This window comes from Barbus barbus, assembly GCF_936440315.1.
Source record: "Barbus barbus genome assembly, chromosome: 16".
Taxonomy (NCBI): Eukaryota; Metazoa; Chordata; class Actinopteri; order Cypriniformes; family Cyprinidae; genus Barbus; species Barbus barbus.
Genome location: NC_136744.1, coordinates 2,197,942 through 2,220,011, shown reverse-complemented (window position 1 = coordinate 2,220,011; position 22,070 = coordinate 2,197,942). Strand labels below are relative to the sequence as shown.

The 22,070-nt window shown below is 37.9% G+C and overlaps 2 protein-coding genes across 3 annotated transcripts; one reads left to right on the top strand and one right to left on the bottom strand.

Annotated features, from left to right (window-relative positions):
• Positions 1-120: 120 nt before the first annotated feature.
• On the top strand, positions 121-2,817 carry pno1 (partner of NOB1 homolog; the record flags this gene model as incomplete). Its single annotated transcript, XM_079437011.1, has 7 exons — positions 121-303; positions 1,336-1,485; positions 1,569-1,652; positions 1,861-1,921; positions 1,992-2,109; positions 2,471-2,541; positions 2,624-2,817. 7 exons carry the CDS (start codon positions 121-123, stop codon positions 2,689-2,691), a joined length of 735 nt encoding a protein of 244 aa, XP_079293137.1. The 3' UTR covers positions 2,692-2,817.
• LOC306882413 (calcineurin subunit B type 1-like) lies at positions 2,817-20,111 on the bottom strand. 2 transcript variants are annotated; one of them, XR_013785242.1, is made up of 7 exons: positions 19,931-20,111; positions 12,040-12,079; positions 7,284-7,460; positions 5,834-5,893; positions 5,571-5,755; positions 3,886-4,405; positions 2,817-3,495 (listed from the first exon to the last, which is right to left on the bottom strand). XR_013785242.1 is itself a non-coding variant. In XM_079437012.1 (6 exons), exons 1-6 carry the CDS (start codon positions 19,931-19,933, stop codon positions 4,358-4,360), a joined length of 513 nt encoding a protein of 170 aa, XP_079293138.1. In that variant the 5' UTR covers positions 19,934-20,111; the 3' UTR covers positions 2,817-4,357. The 2 variants fall into 2 exon arrangements, 1 of the variants encoding a protein (XP_079293138.1); XM_079437012.1 differs by having other exon boundaries at positions 2,817-4,405.
• Between the last annotated feature and the right edge of the window lie 1,959 nt (positions 20,112-22,070).

Genomic DNA, 22,070 nt, shown 5'->3' with positions numbered 1-22,070 from the left:
TAAGTAGTAGCATTTGGCACTGGTTGGGCAGCAATAAGGTCCTCTCTGTAACATGGCCGAAGCCACATGTTCGTGGTAAACATCTCTGCTCGACTGTAGCATTTAAAATCCGGTTTCGCGATGGAGTCGGTGTCAAACACGCCGGAGGAGGCGAGCGCTTCTATAGACTGCGACGGAAACACAGACACATTTGAGAAAGTCAAATCAAAGAGGAGTCATAAACGCAAGCGGGACGCGATGGAGACGGAGACGCTAGCGGCCAAGAGACCGCAGTTCCCGGCCTTATCAGGAGACCAGCTCACGGTAACTCGTGGACCGCTTTATATTCTGAGTACGATACTAAACTCTCTTCCCAAAAGGTTTACGGATCATTTTTTTTTGAGTCGGATCTTTTTAACGAAGTGTTAGAAACGATTCTTTCACAATCACAAGCAGTGTTGGGGAAAGTTACTTTTAAAAGTAACGCGTTACAATATCGCGTTACTCATTTAAAAGTAACTAATTACGCTACTTTAAAGTAATGTGTTACGTTACTTTTGAGTTACTTTTTAAACCTGGACCGGCCTTGCTGCTTTGTTTTTAATGTAAAAAAGTTATTTTAGAAATTTAAAGCCCTTTCACAATAAAAGAGGACGCAGCTCAAACAAGAATATGATGTAGAAGAAAGTTCAACACTTCAGCAATAACAAAACATACAAATGTGTGATTTTAGTGCGGTTGAAGTGGATCATCGAAGGTCAGCAGCAAAGGCATTGGTTAATGAAATGGGATTAAATACATAAATGATATTTTTAATTATTGCAGGTTTGTTTATTGTTCTGAGTTTGCATTTGGTTGTTTCTGTTGATTTCTGAGGAACACTGAATGTGTTTTAGTGCAGGTGAGATGAGTAAATACATGCTGATATTTAGTCTAGATCTACAGTAAGATCATGTTCATCTGAACTCACTCCTGATTTCTGAAAAACCCTCGCTATGTGTCCTGCATTAGGCTAACAGACTTGTTATAATTGCTCTTTTGTAAGTCGCTTTGGATGAAAGCACCTGCTAAATGACTAAATATAAAAGTTCTGTCTGTATGTGGATGAGAATCTGATACATTGTTATATAAATTGATAAGAACATGCAATTACCAGTGTTAAACCCATCATGATTCCTAAATATCACATTTATTTTCTCTCTTTAAAAATAATTGTAATAGAGATAGAGACAACGTTTCATTCTTATTTGACATCCGCTGTTTAATGTCTTCCAGGTCAGAATGAGAGCATGTGTGATGAGGGTTAGGTCTGATCTCTCGTTCCTGTCTGATGAAGCGGTGCTGTTGTTGTTTCAGGGCGGTGCAGCTGAGATGCGGAAGGTGCCTGTTCCTCCTCACCGTTACACCCCTCTGAAAGAGAACTGGATGAAGATTTTCACACCCATCGTAGAACATCTGCGGCTCCAAGTGCGATTCAACCTCAAAACCAGACACGTGGAGATTAAAGTAAGCGCTGGCAGTTATTATAGCTTGTGTTATCAGTGGGAAATTATCATCTGATCACTTCCAGCAAATGAATTGTTTTGCAGACGTGCAGAGAAACGTCAGACGTCGGTGCTCTGACCAGAGCTGCTGACTTTGTGAAGGCTTTTACTTTAGGCTTTCAGGTGGAGGTGAGTGTGTCTTTGAATAAAAGTGTTCCCAAACTTTTACAAATTAGTGTGCATAAATACAAAGATGCATTGACTGTCATCAGAAAACTGAAATAATTTTTTTTTTGTTCTATTACCCAGCCCTTTCTTCCAGTAGTTTACTATTATTGTTTTATTATTCATAGAGTGTGCAGTAATGTAACGAGTGTTGTTGTATGTCGCTGCACAGGATGCTCTTGCTCTGATCAGATTAGACGAGCTGTTTCTGGAAACGTTTGATGTCACAGACGGTGAGTCTTTAACCTCAGTCACCTCACGAGAGAGAGTTGTGTCCAGTCGCTGATTGTTCTGTGTTTGCAGTTAAACCGCTGAAAGGAGATCACTTATCCAGAGCCATCGGCAGGATAGCAGGGAAAGGAGGAAAAACCAAGTTCACCATCGAGAACGTGACGAAGACCAGGATCGTGCTCGCAGACTCGTGAGTGCACTCCACATACAGAACCGCTTGAGCGGAAAACTGTTGAATCTCTTGTTTTTTTGATGAATTCCCACTAGAAATGTAAAATGTCTAAGTATTTAATTGGGGCTGGGGATATGGTGAATATTCAGTGTATTTGTTTATTTAAATTTGACAGATATTGCAATATTTTAATGCACTTTTTATTAAGCCAAAAATGTACAGGTGTCATTACATAAAAAAAATATCAATACAACAGAAACTCAAAGCTACCAAGCCATAAGTTATGTTTTTTTTTTATATATATATTGACCACAACTTTATGTGCACTTCATGACTGAATGCAGTTGATTTTAATTTTGATTTGTTGTTTTCTATCCAGGAAGGTTCATATTTTGGGATCTTTCCAGAATATCAAAATGGCACGGACAGCAATATGCAACCTCATTCTCGGTCAGTGAATATGAAACTTCTAATGTATGCATCTGAATGAAGAAATAATCAAAATAAGAGGAAATATTTCTGCTTTTTACAGGAAGTCCTCCATCAAAGGTGTATGGCAACATTCGGGCGGTGGCGAGCCGCTCAGCTGAGAGGTTTTAACACGTGAAGAAACACACAGCTCATGGACTGATGCAGAAATAACCAGTTACATTATTAGTGCCATATTGTGTATGAATGATACGGTGACCGATGTGTAATAAACAGACGCGTGTGGATCCAACAAGTCAAGTTTTACATGTTTATTGTTTCATACGGTATCAAGTAGTCCATATATCCCATAATAGTTGATTTGATGCAGCATGCAGAATAGACATCCCATAACTGACGAGCTTCACGTGTCTTCTTATGTACGAGACACGCTTTCATTCACCAAAAGCTGCAGACAAACCCATTTTCTTAAAGCGCGAGCAACTTGTTAAATCTGTATTTACAAAACAAACGGGCAAATGATGTGAGCTGAATCTGAAAATAATATAGGTGTGTTTGAATCTAATTTGGCAAGTTATGCATTTCATGGTGCTTCTGATATCGGATATAAATTTCACAGCTTAAGTGTAAACCATTGGAATAGATGAAAGTAAACATGCAGAAAGGAACCAGTCAAAGCAAGCACAGCAGAAGCCTCGTACAGCAGGTGGCATTATTACTGACGTATAACATCGATATGCTGATATCAGAGATGCATTTGGTTACGCTGCTCCTGTCATGCATGTAAAACATTCAAGAGTTTTTGATTTGAAGCTCTAGTCTCGTTGAAATGATTATACTCTCCATTTTACAAGCTTTTGTGTATTGATTGGCTGTGGATGTCATATACGTTTATCAAAGCACCGATCTCCTGCAGCTGTTATAAAAGATGGACGTGGACATAATCCATGTATTAGAGGTGATTGACACACGGCGCTCACAAAACGCTAGATGAACTATCAAAGCAAGGGTCTTTCCATTGAAAGAAAGATGGCTCAAGCAAAACATCTGAACTAATGCAGGTTTGTTAGGGTTCAAAAGTGAAAGCTGAAGGTTAAATCGAGCAACATTAGTTCATAAAAGAGTGAAGTTCTGAGATCCATCAGCATCTTCTTACAGATGAGACTCGCTTTGACATTCAGACGAAGTGTGACTAGCATCTAAATAGATTTTGTGATCGCCGTGTGCCATTCAATCTGCGATGGAAGATATTCAGACGGAGATATTGGTGTTAGTGAAGTAAACCAAATCTTGGTAAATTTCTACTGGACTGTCTCAACGCTTCAGACCATATACAATATAAACATATCACGATTGATACAAAACAGTTATTAAACATGGTTAAATGCTAGAATTATATAAATAGTGTAATATCACAAAGTGTAACAGAAGGAAGCCAACGTTGCATCTTTACGTCATGCGGTCGAACGGGATGGTGGCGAGCGCTTTGTACTGTATGTTCTGTTGGCACGTCATACCTACATATACTTAATATCTTAAAAAAGACGAAACCAAATAAATATTAAAAAAAGAAGCTTTAAAAAAACAAAATAAATATGGACAAGCCAATGCTCTTTCCTCTTGAACTGAGATGCTCTTTCAGTGTCCATAAGCCCATAAAGTGCTACACATCAGGTTATCAGGCAGACTGGAGTTCGGTAACACTTACACACAAGGCTTCTATTTGACAAAAGTGGCTTAAATACTTCCATTGAAACACACAGAGAGCATTTGCTGGATATCTTGAGCAGGTTGTCAGAGATGGAGAGGAAAGCGGATCTGCTGGACATGGACTCGCTCACACATCCACCACCATCTTCTTGTGTATATCAAGACCTCCGACGACCTGAAGAACGGGACAACAAAGACATTAACCTGTGGAAATATCTACATAGAATAAAACAGCTCTTAGTAGGCTCCTCGTGTGACGAGAGTCATCATCTCGTGTGAACGAACATGATTTTAAACATTAAAATATTTGAATGAAGGAAAAAATACTGAGCAGCGCACCTATAAATTCATTTCCAGTCAAAATACTAATAGATTGACCCCCCCCCCCCCCCCCCCCCAATAATAATAAATAAATATAATATATTAAATATTTGTAAAGTTTTTGAAAAAAGTCTCTTCTCTATCAGTAAAAGAGTAATATTGTGAAATATAATTACAATTGAAAATATCTGTTTTCTATGTGAATATATAGCAAAATACGATTCTGTGATGCGCAGCTGTATTTTCAGCATCATAACTGCAGTCTTCAGTGTCACCTGATCCTTCAGAAATCACTCTAATATACTGATTTACTGCTCAAGAAATACATTTATTATTATTATCATCGAAACTGAAAACAGCCCAATATTGTTGTGGAAACTGTGATACATTTTATCTTTCAGGATTCTTTGAAATAGAAATCTTTTGTAACATTATAAATGCCTTTAATGGCACTTTGATCATTTTAATGTGTCTGAAGTAATCCCAACTTTTACAAATTAGTGTGCAAATATATATATTTTTTTCATGAGGAGTGCATGAACTACTTCTATAATATAATGTCCTATAAATATTTGACCCTGTAATTATAGCACTCTATTCTAATTCTATTCTTTAGACTTGCACTCTATTCATTTACTGCTTAACTGCTTGATTTCTTAAAAAAAACACTAGCTTTTCTACTTTCTTTTGTATTCTATCTAGTTGTTTTCTTTTACTTATTATACAATTAAGAAAAGCAAAAAGGCCTCTAACCCTAGCTTGCTCTTTTCTCTCTATTCTATCGGTTTTCTTTTTATATATTATATAATAATAATAATAATAAAACCCTTGCTCTGTGTACTGCGTTAAGCTAACTGAGACTTGGTTATTGCTCTTTTGCTAATTTTGATTGCTTCCATTGTCCTCATTTGTAAGTTGCTTTGGATACAAGTTTCTGCTAAATGTAAATATAATCAAGTTATTTTAAAAATCTGTTCAAATATAGATACATGTCTGGTGTTTAGTTTAAATGGTCTTACAGCACAGAATTCCTCGAAAGATATTCTCCCATCGCCGTCCTTGTCTGCGTTGATGATGGTCTTGTCCACTATCTGCTGCAGCTGAGTGTCCTTCAGGTTGTTGCCCACCATCATCTTCAGCACCTGGAACAGCTCTCCGTTGGAAATGTAGCCGTCCTTGTCCATGTCATAGATCCTAAAAGCGACTGGACCCAGGAAAACAGCAAATGATGAGCAAGAGTCAGATGTTGTCTGGTGTGAGATCAGAGAAGTGTTGTACTCACAGCGCAGTTTCTGCTCCTTATCACCCTTCACACTGAACTGAGAGACGCCCTCGATGAACTCTACACACACAAACAACTGATCAGTTACCCAATAACTCAACAAGCACACACATGAGTTTTCATTACAACTCAGTAATGTCAAGTTGCTGGAAATTATTGTTGTTGTTTATCTTTTTTTAATGTCCATATAGCTTTTTTTTATTTCAGTTTTAGTTCTAGTTAAAGTTAACCTAAATTGACAACTAGCTGAGATATAATGTTCAGTAACACTACTTGAAGCCCCTATGTATAATGCATTATAAAGGGTTATTAAAGGCTATAATGCATTATAATTGTGGAGCTACTGTCACTAAAGCAAATTCCTCGTACGTGCAAACATGCCTGGCCATAAAGCTAATTATGATTCTGATAATTGTTCATAATCTGTGTTGTAATACATTATATCTTGTTGTAAATAATTCTAAGCAAATTTAAAATGCATAGTGTAATAATGAATCAGTAAGTGTTATAATGTATTCACTGTGGTTACAATTATTCATGAGATTGTACGATGCATTACAAGGAGCTTTTGACCACAGCATCGGACCTAAAACACACTTGTAGCCGATCAGCAGTAAGGGGGCATGTCATATGATAGAGAGAGACAAGACAGCGCACAATTTGAGTGCACAGCACGGGTATTAGCAGATCATAGAATATAGAGAGCTTTTAATCAAGACAGAATCAGTGTGAGAGAATGTGAATGTTCTTGGCAAACAACACAAAAGGCTTCTTTTCAGGATGTGATGCAACAGGTCTGAGCTACTTTAAGCTCATTTGTTGAAGCATTTCACAGCTGCAAGCCTGCGTTTGAGAAAACATTCAATAGAGACAAATTCTTAGATTCAATATGCAATGCATTAAAATCATTATGGCATCATACATAAATTTCACTAAACGCAACGTGTAGGCCCCATTTCACCAAACAATCAAAAATGATATTTTACAAAACAAAAACAGAGCCTATTTTAAGAAACATTACAATTTAGTCTGTTTGCATCATAGAAAATAAAAATAACAGCCCCCAAACTCCCAATTATTCTTACTTTAATGCAAACACTCATTCCTCATTCACAAAAATTAAAAATAAATAATTATTTCATTTAATATGTCATGGTATTATTTGTTGTACTGCCTTAATACTGGTTTAGATTGAATTGAAATTCAAGTCATTTTTACTGTACTAATGAGAACCACCATTAAGAATGCAGTCTATTATGTGGAAGATCAAATGTGCTTAAAATGCTAAAATTAGTCCTAAAATAGGCTTCATTTGCGGTCACAGAATAACAGTGATTCTGCAGTGAAATGTGACCTGATTCATGAGATGCATTTAATGCAAGATTTCCACTTTCAAAAAAACAATGCATTTGGTTTGTGATGCAGTCAAATGATTTCTGGCATGCCTCACCTTTGAAATCCACCTCTCCGTTGCCGTCCGTGTCGAATATCTCGATGACTCTCTGCACCAGGGGGTTCTGCTGTAACTCAGGCAAGGACATGAACTCATCCACGCTGAGGGATCCTGAGTTATCTAGGTCGAGTTTCTTAAACCTCTTTCCCAGCCTTTTAATCTCATCAGCATCGACTGGCGTGGACCGAGAGAAAACGCCAGACACACACAATAAACACAGAAATTAGCAAACACTCCTGTACACAAACACTCACCCGTCTGACTGAGCAGCAGATCCACCCAACCCAGCCTATCTGAGCATCAGCCAAACAACACAACAAAGACCATCAAACGCTGGCAGATGAATGAAGCGAGACACACTCACACCCCGTGACGGGATCCTTGGCTGCGGCTGGCCTCACACGGGTCACTACACACAGAGGTTTGCCCATCGCACTGTACCGACGAGCCATGCGGGTCCCACCTCGCTGCCTAATACCACTGCTAAGCCTTGAATATCAAACTCACTCACTTACTGTAAGCCCTTTCAGATTGAGTCACATGACCCTTTGGTCGGCCTCCACAACAGTTCAGCCGAAGCTAGAGCTCTTCACACCACTGCAAACTCCAAAACATTACTGGCACAAACACATCTGTATTTTCAAACGTTTGGAATAACTGAGATTATTATTGCTTTTAAAATAAGTCACCAAGACTGCATTTTAGGGATGCACTGATACCGCTTTTCAAAACAAGGTCGATACAGAGTAACAATACCTGTATTTTCATTGCATTTGTAATTTTTAAAAATACTGGGTACCTAAACCAAAACAATATGAATAATGTTAGCTGGCTTAGTTCATTTAGCAAATAGATACATCCTTCAGGTATTTTCACACTTAAAGTGCCCCTATTATGGATTTTATGTCCAGCTCTACGTTTTCTGCACATAAGGCCTTTTTAATTTGATTGCTGTTATTTCAGCGCTGATCACTTCTGATTGGATCACCGCTGATGGACGTTAACATCAGTTATTCTAGTGCAACAGACTTGTGTTGCCAGGCAACGACAGGTGTGTGAAACATGAAGACCATGATATCTGTTCACCGTCACAGAAACCGCTAATAACACTAATGCATGCACATCCATTAACTCCGTGGCGATGATGAATCACCAGCATTAGCTCAACAGTAATTAACGCAGTTACAACCGCTGAAGTGCTCGTGAGGACTCTGTTAAAAGCGTGACAGTCACAGGAGGTCAAACTATCGAGCCATTAGTACAGTGACCATCACTGAGCGAGTGATGTGAGAGAGCACATGCGTACTGAATGAAAAACTGATGAGTTCAAAAATTAATTAATTAAAAAACCTGAGGCTTTGACATAAAACATATGCAAACTATCACAACTGTCTTCATCAGGGAATACAAGACTATAGAAGCTTGTTTCTGCCGCTGAATAAAACTAATTGCAACTTTTTATCTCACAATTCTGACTCTTTGCAATTAAGAGTTTGTATCTCGAAGTTCTGACTTCTTTTCTCAGAATTGTAGGATATAAACTTACAATTGCGAGTTATAAAGTCTGATTCTGTGGGGAAAAAAGAGATTTTCTTACAATTGCGAGTTTATGTCTCGCAACTCTTTTTTCTCCCTTTATTTCTCAGAACAGTGACAATCATACAATTGTGAGGAAAAAAGAGAGATAAATAGTTGCAATTACCTTACCAGACAGAAGCCGATAAAACTCATTCATCCACCAAATTAATTAAATCAAGCACCCACAAGTAGCAATAGTATTCATACTTTTTATTTATTTTTAATAGCCTTGTATAATGGTACTAGAAAATATGGTCTCATCAATGTTTGTGAATAATTACGTTTTTTAATTTTTTATCCAGATGATTAGTTTGTTCCTTAAAATGAATGAAATGAAAAACAACTAAATGAACTAAGCTTCTCGTGAGTATTAGAAGTATTACCCAAAGGTGATATTTCATACTAGAGGTTCATCTGCAGCTGGATGGACGTATAAATAAAGTCTGAGCGCTGGAATGTGCTGCTCAGAGCTTCTCCTCGTGTAGGACAGCTTGCTTCAGATTCATCAGCGTTACTCTCCTCGCCGACGGCCAAAGCCTGACATCACCCTATTAATGACCACAGGGCAAGACCTGAAGAGCTCTTATTTTTAGCCGTGAGCTCATACGAAGCCCCCAAAAGTGCCCTGAGGGAAACCCCCAGCAACACGGGACTCCAGCACACAGGCCGGGTTTATTTTGAGTTTGGGATGCTTACGGCCTCTGCCACATGCTAGTATGGCACACATTACTCCACGTACGCTCCCGTAAGTAGGTCATTTGCATGAGCAAGCTGCCAGCTCTCGAAAATGAACTCTAATCTATCACACGAGCATAAAGAGTTCGAGAGATTACCTGAAGACGGTGCATTTTTGTGAGCACCAAGTGTACTACAGCAGACTTTCTTCTAGTTCTGTTGGTTTCTTTATGTATGAATCAAACGAAACTCGCCCATGGTAAAATTTGAGCTTAAAATCAAAAAAGTGATAAGCACAGCACCAAACACCAGGGCCCGTATTCACAAAACATTTTCCTCTGGTTTCGCAAACAATGCTTAAACCTAATCCCAGACTAAAATGTAAGTCTGAACTGTTTCAACTGAAAGAAACTTGCACTAGTTGATCTTAAAATATGCCAGCGCCTTTGTTTTGTCTCAAGATGCACACCACTATTGTTTTTTTCTAAGGCATGTTTATAAAAACTAATTAAATGTCCTAATTGAACTATTGCCTAATAACCTAAACCCTGTCTGTGAAACCAGGCCTTAATCTTACCACTAAGATTTAATAGCAGTAAAAGTTTTACTCTTAGGACACCGCAAACTAATTTATTTCATGAAAATGACTTAACCTCTCTCTCTCTCTCTCTTTGAAACATAAAACGGCATGTTTTGTGCTGTTGATCATCGTCATCCTTAATAAATAAATCATTTATTCATGCTTGGGTGGCGGCAGTGAATCCAGTGGTGAGAAATCCCCCACTACTAACTGCAAACTAGCAGATCTGCCTGCATTTTGTTAGTAACGCCCAAACTTCCAATGATCCAATCAATTCCCGAAGGACGAAATCAAGTCCCGCCCTCTCATTTAAAATGCCGTTTCACTCGAATATATGTCACAGTAGAGAAGAAAAGACAATCACAACTTCCGTTTCATGCTGACTTTAAACTAAGAGTAAAGGGGCGGGGGGCATATACCTGTTTCACACCCTAACTGCCCATTTTCTCATTTTCATAAATGCCTAAAATGTATTACAATTTAAATATATGTATATAAAAAAAATCATTACAATATTTTTATGTAGTTAAGAATAATTAAAATGAGGAGAAATTATAACAGTTCTGCTATAATCTGGCTGAACTGTTCCTTTAATAAAATCACAATGCAAAGTTTTATGGTAAACTGGACACGTGTTTCACCCAGAAGCTCTGCTAATGGACAGACCCACAAGCAGACGCGCGTGTGTGTGTGTGTGTGTGTGTGTGAGCTGCATATACAGTTGAGGTCAAAAGTTTACATCCCCTTTTCAGAATCTGCAAAATGATAATTATTTTACCAAAATAAGAAAGATCATACAAAATGCATGTTGTTGTTTATTTAGTACTGACCTGAATAAGATATTTCACGTTTACATATAGTCCACAAGATAAAATAATAGTTTAATTTATAAAAATGACCCCGTTCAAAAGTTTACATACACTTGATTCTTAATACGGTGTTGTTACCTGAATGATCCACAGCTGTGTTTTTGTTTTGTTTAGTGATAGTTTGTCCTGAACAGTTAAACTGCCCGCTGTTCTTCAGAAAAATCCTCCAGGTCCCACAAATTCTTTGGTTTTACAGCATTTTTGTGTATTTGATCCTCAGTGTGAAAAGATGGACCTCAAAATCATACAGTCATTGTTGGAAAGGGTTCAAATACAAATCTTATTCAGGTTAGTACTCAAACAATAGCATGCATTTTGTATGATCCCTCTTATTTTGATGAAGTAATTAATATTCTACAGATTCTGATAGGCGGGGTGTAATCTTTTGACCTCAACTGCATCTGTATGCCATATCACTGAAGTTGCCGAAGCTGTTACAGTTCAAGCTCACACATGTTTACCTGATTTCATGACACACACGCTAACCTGTGTGTGCAGTTACCAAAGCTACCCTAATCCTAGCAGAGCTCTTCACACGATGTGGTAAACTGAGAGCGGGTCGAGCCCCACGGGTGCCAGATCCTCACAGCTCATTAACAGCTGCACTGGAGCTCATGTGCACAGAGCCGCTGATTCCCAGCTACGGCTCCTAGTGTCTTTCTCTGTTCCTCTCTGTCAGAGATCTGGTGACCAAACACTGCGTGTCATTTGCATGAGTTATCATTAACATGGCACACAATGGATAGATTTGTCAAATACTGACTAACTCTGGAGCATGTCAGACTCCCTGGCTCTCCGCAGACGCTTCTGATCTCTCGCTCAGTTTTGCATACGTTAAACATTCGCACACATCAGAGGGAAGCAAAACTAATTAAAACGTTTCAGAGCTAAAAGTATGCCTTGGCATCTCTGGAGACAAGCTTTACTTCATCTATTCATATCTGTTTGACGACTATGAGTGATCACGCTTCAGTCACCATCTAGGTTTGATCAGCATTTTAGCAAATTAAAGTTTTGTATGCAAAATAGCTAGAAATGTAATGATACTTACAATGTGTGCACATTTCCAGGGGATAACTTGCCTCATTTCCCTACAAAAGAAGATAACATGAGCAACATGAACATGCAGATTTCATGAACGTTTCTTAAATGTGCTACGCATCAAAAACACTGTAATTCTGGAGGCATTCGAAGTCAGTAAACTATTAGGATGATTTCAGATGACCACAACACCTGTGAAGAGACGACGGCAATTCTGAGTCAACATACAAAACCACCACAAAACGTACCTTACATTGAAATGATCACGATCACATCATGCAAGCATTGCTTTAATGTCATCTCAGATAACAGATCACTCCTTTGTAATGTAGAAACACTGGACTTCAAGCTGCTTTGAAACGATGTGTATTGTGAACACTTCATAAATAAATTACATTTAGTATCTGAAGCATTTAAAAATTGTATTGCGGTCTAATATGTCTTTATATACGTCAAACTAAGAGTAAATACATCAATATATGAATGAATAAATCTAAAAATATTTTTTGGCAATGTAAAAAAAAATCTATAATTGAATTAATTTTCTATTTTTAAGCACATAAGAATAATAAACATATATATAAAAAAAACAGCCTACCAATGATGCCCTGCCAACCTGTTTGGATTTAGATTATTTTGAAACTTTAAAATAATAATAATAATAATAATAATAATAATGATTCTACATACTGCAATACTCGTGCAGACCCTGCAGTGACACAGAGACACTGATACAAACCAAACACTGCTGCCGCTCTGTTCTAGAAGATGAAATACTAAATGGCTCCACTGTATCTCCATCTGCTTTGATTTATTATTTATAAAGCCCCGTTCAGTTCAAGGGCTCAAAGGCCCATATCCTGTATCTGTCACAGCAGTGAGGGACACATGAGAGCTTATTCGTTCTCTGTGAAACATGAACTCCATATACAGGTAGTATTAGTTTGAAATATTTGGTGTCTGGATTCTTTGTGTGTTTGAGTGAACAGCAGCTGTTTGCACAGTGAATGTGTGATGTGTCCGTGTATCTGGGCCTGGTGTTGTGAGCGGATCATGTGATCAGCAGCGAGCGCTGAAGCCCACAGAGACACACATCTGAGAAGCGTTCAGTGCAGACATGAGCCGCTTCAGTGATGAGAACGCTCTCTGCATATGATTTACATCCAGTTTGATTTTTATGCTACAGAACTAACCAATGTAAAGTCTTGATTTTCTAATGCATACAAATCTGGGTGAGATGCACAGGCAAAGCTCCTCAGCATGAGAAGATTGGTTTGTTCTCTCAAAGGCTTCAGTGATTCAGAGCGTGTGTTATAGTGAAATGAGGCAGGCGGTGTAAATGCTGTGCATACAGGTCAGAGCACCAGTGCTGTTAGGCCTTGGGTTGTTCTCAGGCTGCTCATGGCTTCTGGACAGAAAGCAAACTTCAGTTCAGGTGAAACAGACTGTAAACTGTACCCTCTTTTTACTGAAAAGTATAGGTTACCCAGAAATTCACTTTTCCTGCGTGTTTGTAAGAAATAAACCCATCATTAAAGGGGTCGTATGACGTTGCTAAAAAGAACATTATTTTGTGTATTTGGTGTAATGCAGTGTGTTTATGCGGTTTAAGGTTAAAAAAGACATTATGTTCAACATACTGTACAGTATTGTTGCTCCTCTATGCCCTGCCTTTCTGAAACATGTAGGTGTGTAGTTTAGCTCATCGCTCTGAGAAGCGAGGCGTGCTCTGATTGGCTAGCTATCCAGAGCGTTGTGATTGGCCAAATACCTCAAGCGTGTGATGGAAATGTTACGCCCCTCCCATTATTGTGATGGCGAGTCCTGGTGCGACGACATAAAAACAATAAAACCCATTATAAACAAGGCATTTGTTGCATCCAGTGGGGACATAATTCATACTGTCTTTTTACGAGTTGTGTCGCATCGTGCCGCATAAACATTAACATGTCTGCATTTGTGATCGGAGAAACAACAAACAACAAGCACTACTTTACACAGTTCGAAAATCACGTTTGAATCGTCAGTGGCAAATTCTTTAAATATGAAAACGTACTTAAGCACCAGGCTGTCCTTGCAAAGTTGGAACTGCCCCAATTTATAGAAACAGTCTTTGAGCAAGCCAGCATTGTAGGCTACTCTTCCAGGATCAGGAAACAGTCCTCCGTAAAATGCGCTGCACACACTCTAATATTTGGGTTGAACTGTTCTGGAACAGTGTTGTAACTTAACCACTGATATCTAGTCGTGTGCTCTTTTAGAAGCCCAAACAAAGTAACACAGCGTCTCAACGACATAGTGCCAGATAATAGTTTTGCCTTCTTTCATTGCGTATATGTTTGGGCGGTGTTTTGCAAATCTTCCCACACAGTGACGTAGACATGTGGGGGCGTGTTTAAATGAGCCGTTTTAGGGGGGCGTGGTCAAGTCTTAACTTTTATAACAATATCTCTTTGGTTTTGAGACTTTAGTCTTTGCAACTTCAGGGATCTTATCTATGCACAAACAGCTGGTAACACTCCAAAGAGAAAGGAAAACTTGAAATTGCATCATATGACCCCTTTCCAGTCCTGTTCATACTGTTTTCTTCCGTGAATAAGTGTTCTGGTCTGAATCAGGAGAGAAATCTGCACAGATCAAGCACTGTTTACAAGCCAAAACAGCTCTTATCAAATACGTGAGTGGATGTTGATGTGATGTTTCTCCAATTCTGATGAAGAAGCGAACTCATCTACATCTTGGATGGCCTGAGGGTGACCTTTAAGACCTTGTTTCTCAAAGCACATCATCGTGAAATGCTCCGGACACAGAAAGTCCTGCTTCCAAAGCGTGGAAAGATCAGGAGGGGAATCTGCTGCACTCCAAGCATCTCTGTCCCAGTTGGTGTGACACACAAAGCTTCATGCTTTGGCTCCTTTTGGATCTATTTTAATTAGCGAATATATATACAAACAGGTCAAATTAATGCATGCTACTGGTCTTACCACGAATGATTCATCCATGCACATTTATTTCATTTGTTTGAGTGCATAAAATTTAATCATGATGTTAAATTTATTTTTTTTATTTTGCAAGAGAGTAATTTTAACTGTACAACAAAAAATAAACGAATAAATACTGCATTACATTATGAGAATGATAGGAATTGCAAAAAGAGATCATTTTTGGCAATTTGTCAAAAGTAAATCTAATTATTTTTTTAGTTTTGGGGTGAGATTTGATCTGGAGATAAAAATTCCAGGCTTAATTCAAATTCATTATCTTTCTACAATGACAGAGTTATACTGATTCTGCGGGACTCTTGTGGTTTTGTCTTGCATCCTCAGAGATGAAGCATCACAAAGCTACGAAACCGACTGTGAAAAGCAGATGCAGTATATGCAAATGCAGAGCCGCAGTAAAATGGCATCTGAAGTGTTTTTGAAGAGTGGGACTGGGTTATTAATATCAGATCGCCCGAGTCTAAAATAAACATGAATTACAGCAATGATTATTCACAGTAGACCTTACTATCCGTGAGTAGATAACAGAAAATGAAGCCTTGTGGTTCAAAAAAAGAGCGAACAGATAGGAAAAGATGGCGTTTTAAATGAAATCCTGAATCATTAGCGGGCTCTTCTGAGATGTAAATGAACTCTTTAGTGGGCTGAACATTGTCTGGAAGACCTAAGAGGCAAACACTCGGCGCAGTTCATAAATAATGCATTCGCCATTCAGAGTCAATTAGACCGCACGAAACATGCAGTGCACAGTGAACGCACACCCTGCTCCCTGCAAAGCAAACATACATTTATACAAACTAAACGTCTTCCATAACACAGTGTAAAATAAACAGAGAGATCGGCAAATGTTTCATGATGCTGCTTATAGCAGGCCATAATCATAACTGTCTATCTTTGATGTCCATGTTGCTCACGCCAGTTATATTTAATGTACGGTTTGAAGCCAAAGAAGTGGTTTGTGATGGAGACAGTGGGGTTAGACACATATATATATATATAACACACACACACCTCAAACTGTACCAACAGCATTGCAATCCATTCCTGGTAATTCAAAAATTCTTGAATAGACAGTTTCTGTGAGATTCTCCCTGCTTTATATGCTTTGCATTAGATTCTATCCTAATATAGGAATATATTAAAAATAGACTCTTCTCTATGTAAGAATATATTCTGATATCCACATAACACCGCCTGTCTGGATGGTAGTACAAATTATTAATATCAGCCCTAAAACTAAAGATTATTATTTTCTGCTAAAGGTAAAACTGCAAGTATGAGTAATAAAGGGGAGAGAACTGATATGATGGTTCTTCATTCTCCTTCACAATGCCCACAAAAAATGACTAATGCTCACAAACAGCTGTACACCGCCTGAGAGCAGGCCTCCGCTTGAGTGTGTGTGTGTGTGTGTGTGACCTGCAGAAAGCCAGGCGCTAGCATTCCTATCGATCTCAACTCCATGCAGAAACAATGCTAACTTTACATGTCAGACAGGCGGCTCTTCCTGTCTAGGTGGGCGGCTCTCCACAGAATGCACTGCAGTATGTACCAGACCTTATATGACGTCCAGTGAAAACTCTAGAACGCCTTGACCCCTCAAGCATGCTAATAATAACTCTTTAGTGCCTGAAGTAATTCTAGGGCTCTAAGATTTCCATGATGGAGAAACATCAGAATTATTAAAATCATGTAATCCAGGCATAGTAATAGAAATACTGTACAGAATGACACGGATGAATCATATTGTGATATGGACTAGTGTTTGCATTTCATAACATTCATAAAATAAATTGTTACAGGTTTTGCTTTTATTTCACTAAACCATTGTTAATTAGTACATTTAAAAATTAAAACAGAATTTCAGGGGGAAAAAAGCATTGTTATTCGTAAGTGAATGAATGAATGTGTGAATTTATAAATAAATAAATGTTTAAAGATTTATGAATTCAATATGCTTTTTGGTTATTAAAACTGAAAACGAATTGGAGAAAAACAAAACAGAATCCGGGGGGAAAAATACAACTGATTTCATAGGGACTTAAAAATGTGTTAATCTTTAAATCATATACGTTTCATGATTTCAATTAATTGAACATGTTTCTGAATACAAAAACAATCTATAAAATAATAATAATAATTAATTAATTAATTAAAATGAAATCCAGACAAATTAAAACAGAGAATGGGGGGGAAAAAAGAGGCAAATTGTATCTCAGTGTATATCTCATATGTGACCCTGGACCACAAAACCAGTCTTAAGGGTCAATTTTTCGAGATTGAGATTTCTACATCATCTGAAAGCTGAATAAATAAGCTTGTTATGATCGGACAATATTTAGCCGAGATGCAACTATTAGAAAATCTGGAATCTGAGGGAGCAAAAAAATCTAAATATTGAGAAAATCTCCTTTAAAGTTGTTCAAATGAAGTCCTTAGCAATGCATATTATTAATCAAAAATTACGTTTTGATATATTTACGGTAGGAAATTGACTAAATATATTCATGGAACATGATCTTTTACTTAATATCCTAATGATTTTTGGCAAAAATGTATACTTTTGACCCATACAATGTATTGTTGGCTATTGCTATAAATATACCCCAGAGACTTAAGACTGCTTCTGTGCTCCAGGGTCACGTTTATGCAGAGTGCCTTTTAAAGGTTTATTTGAGTCATTGAATAGCAGATCCTAATGAACATATAAGAGCTCTGCATGACCCTATTCTGTAAGGCAGTGGTTCTCACCTGGGGCATTTAACATTCTTCTGAGTACCCCACTTAGACCACAGTCACTTTGCTATTAAGGGATGATATTTGCCACCTTAAATTGATTAACAGGTGCATTTTTTACCTTTAGGCAATATTTTTCTAGCCTTATTAATTGTATGTCATGTTTTATGCAATATTCTTACCATTAAGTGTATTATTAATACAATAAATAAAGGAATAAATGATGGCAAAGCGAAGTGATACTTGCAGATTTAACACTAAAATCGTCAGTATGTGGCGGTAAGTCACCGTCTTAATGAGCGAAGCGTTGCGTCATTCATTCATTCATTCATTCAGTAAGGAAGCAAAAGGCTGTAGTTATGAATGGGTTATTAATCACTGACTCTCCGAGTCGTTCAAAGCTGCAGATTCCTTCACTAACGAACACCGCTGTGGCTTTTCTGTTGTGGATATCATTGGAACTGTTATCATTTCATTGTAAAATATAACAAACAACTTTGACAATGTTGTTTTTAAAATGTAGGCTACATTTTAAATGTAAAACATTCACTTAAGATTACCTTTTGTGTTGAACTGTTATTTAAAATCTGACTGAATTCACTACTGAATTTCTAGTGTAACAGACATTTAGGACATCATTGGTGATGTCATTTGACTGTTTATGGCACTCCCATTTTCATGTTTTTAAACTAGAAGTGGCATTTTGCTTGTAAGAAACAAATGCTCGGTTTTAATGTTACTTTATGTTGGGGTAGAATTAAATGACTGCTAAAACTCAGCATTTTGTTGGCGTACCCCCTCTGTGAACCTCACGTACCCCAGTTTGAGAACCACTGCTGTAAGGAAAGGCCATAAAAAGCTGTAGAAGCTACAATACTGAAGTAAAGCTGTTCTCCAGCTGCAATATCAATAAAATCTCCAGAAACTGAGACGGAGCCTAGATTGTTACAGTATAGGCCAACTATGGTGGTGGCCGCCCCTCATCATGCTTTGGTCAGAAGCTTGGAAGAAGGTTCATCTTTAAAGGTTTCTGCACTACTAGCGTCTTCTATAGGCACACCAACACAATATTTGTAACACTGTCAATGAAAGAATTATCGGTGGTAAGGCACTGAATAAGCCGTACCACATCAGTCTTCTTCATACAGACTGATATTCAGTTTGCATCTGACACGCGTCACAACACGAGCTCAGCGTTTCAGGGCTGTGTTTGGCCTGGAGTTGACAGTAAATCAAGTGTGTTTGACACGACACCCTCCTGACCGCTGTCAGTCTGTCACAAGACTCTTCCAGAAAAAGACATCGACTGCGGCGCACAGTTTTGTTAAAACGCCGAAGCCCTAAGGACCTGGAACAGAACGTGGCAGGGCAGACCTAGTTTTTGTTCCAGTTAACTCTAATGAAAACAATCAGCTTTCATAGGTGAGGCTTCTAGCATGGCATCTTCTTGTTGGTTAACACTGTAATCTTGTAATCAGTAAGCCATCAAATTACCAACTGTAATGAGTTTCTGGAGTATGACTGAATTCACTACTGAATTTCTAGTGTAACAGACATTTAGGACATCATTGGTGATGATGGCACATCTGGACAATACTGTGGATCTCTATAGTATCCATGTAAATACCACACGGATACTGTAATCATTCAATATCATGGCATTACCATTACCAGCACTGTACCACTGTTTTTATAATCCTAATTATTAATAGGGCTGGATGTAGAGATGTAGTAAAGCAGGCTATATTGTATGGATAAGTGCATAATTCAAAAATAACTATAACAATGGATTACAGGTGAAATGAAACAAGCTGCATACGAGCATACCTTCAGGCATCCAGTTCTCTTCTTATTTCTCAAACGGTTGTTGATACAATAATAGAAATGTGTTCTTGTAATAGCTGACTAATGTCACACTTAATAGCTCTGGCTTTAACTTTAATGCCAACAGCATCACAGAGGCAGCAGGCTCATTCAGTGCTTCATTTTGCAGCCACTTTGCATCAAATAGACTAAGAATAGATACTCCACCTGGCAGACGCTCAGTCGTGTTCTGACACCTTAGCCAAACGCTGAATTCATCGCCCAGGGTTTGCGGGATGCATTTGAAACTATGATATTTGGTATTTGTTTACAGTGCGGCTAATGCGTTGTGTTCCTTACCATTTTGCTGCCTGTGCGACGGAATTCCCCCTCGGAAATGAACAGCAGTAAATGAGAGCACAAAAATAAGAGGGAAATTCTGCTCCTGGTCTTGTTGTTTTGTGAAGAAAAGGCTGGTTTGGACAGGGCAGAAGCGTAACCTATTTTCCGCCCGTTTCCGTGGGTTTCACTGCAGCAGCGACGCGAGGAAGAGCCGCAGGGCGGGGAGGGGGAGGAGGCTCGCTGCTATTGGACGAGGCGCGAAAGATGGGCGGTCCTTCGACACACTACATACGGGAAACCTTGGCTCCACCCCCTCCCTTCACCCTCACTCAAACCCACACGAGCTGTCATTCATTTCCATGTCCTTCCCATCAATATATATATTATTATCAGTGTTGGGGGTAATGCATTACAAGGAACGCGAGTTACGTAATATTACTTTTTTCAAGTAACTAGTAAAGTAACGCATTACTTTTTAATTTTCCCATTTATTGACTGACTAAATCTGTGTGAACATGCTTGTAGTTCTAGACTAAATGTACATTAATTCATCTCACTCGCAAAAAACTGATTTAGTATTCAACAAAATGAATTAAAACTCAGAATATGACGCAAACCTGCAATAATTAAATATGTTAAACAACACAAATGTATCCCATTCTACTGTATCTGACCTTTGATCCAGTTCAGCCATACTAATAAGCAAAAATGACTTTAGATAAACTAACAATTGTGCTTCATTGTTTTGTTTTTATTGCTGAAGAGTGACTTCTTCTCCTGTGTTCTGCTGTACAGACCTAATTTACTCTTCCTTCAGCCTGAGGTTTATTCATGACACCTTTTGGTGTGAAAGGGCTTTTATATTTACTATAAATAGAACTTCTTGTATTATAAACAATCAAGCCCTGCTCATATTTAAAAAGTAACGCAAACGTAACATAACACATTACTTTCCATAAAAAGTAGCTAAGTAATGTAATTAGTTACTTTTTTAGGAAGTAACGCAATATTGTAATGCATTACTTTTAAAAGTAACTTTCCCCAACACTGATTATTATTGCGTCTAAAATTAAAACATTCTATAATAGAACAAAGAAAATATGGTTCCAGTTTCATTAATATCACTTCACCCCCGTTAGTAATTTTTACATTATCCCTGAGAGAAGAAATAATGACATTATCCTCTAAAAAGTGTCATGTTTGGTGGGGAAGTACAGCAGTAAGTATATACACTACCAGTCAAAGTTTTTGAACAGTAAGATTTGTAATGTTTTTTTTTTTTTTTTTTTTTTAAAGAAGTCTCTTCCACTCACTAAGCCTGCATTTATTTGTTCCAATGTACAGCAAATTTATATATATATATATATTTACTATTTAAAATAACTGTTTTCTATTTGAATTTTAAAATGTAATTTATTCCTGTGATTTCAAAGCTGAGGTTTTAGCATCATTATCCGTCACATGATCCTTCAGAATTCATTCTAATATTCTGATTTGCCGCTTTAAACATTATTATTATTATTATGTTGAAAACAGCTAGAGTAGATTTTTTTTTCAGATTTCTTTGATGAATAGAAAGTTCAGAAGAACAGCATTTATCTAAAATAAAAATATTTTGCAACATTATAAATGTCTTTATCATCCCTTTTGATAAATTTAAAGCATCCTTGCTAAAAAAATAAAAAACTGACTCCAAGCTTATGAATGGTGTGTATAATGTTACAAAAGCTTTTTATTTCCGATTGTCATGAATCTGGTCTATGAACTTCCGTTAACTCACCACCAGAGGTCCCTCGCTCACCACAGGGACTCTTGCACCATACTAACTGGTGCACACCACCTCAGACTACAATTCCCATCATCCATTGCACTGATCACACACACAGCTGATTGCACTGATCACACACCCTACATAAACCATGGACTTCCTCTTCCTCTCTGCTGAGTATTGTTTAGCACATATCCCGCCCACTCAGTTGTTAGTCTTTCCTTGATAGTTTTCTCGTGTTTATATACCTGTCCGTGTTTCCTGGATTAACCCTTTGTCTTGTCGTTCGGACTTTGTTTGCACCTTGTTTGGATTATTGCTGTGTATCTGGATTCTCTCTCTTTGCCTTGCCCCTGTTGGATATTGTTCGCCGATCTAAGACCCACGCTT

Excerpts from the sequence above, each read along its gene's own strand:
- LOC306882413 (XM_079437012.1), bottom strand. Across the intron at positions 5,894-7,283 it reads CGGAGAGGTGGATTTCAAAG|AGTTCATCGAGGGCGTCTCT; the intron begins GTGAGGCATGCC and ends TTGTGTGTGTAG. Across the intron at positions 5,756-5,833 it reads TAAGGAGCAGAAACTGCGCT|TCGCTTTTAGGATCTATGAC; the intron begins GTGAGTACAACA and ends TCCTGGGTCCAG.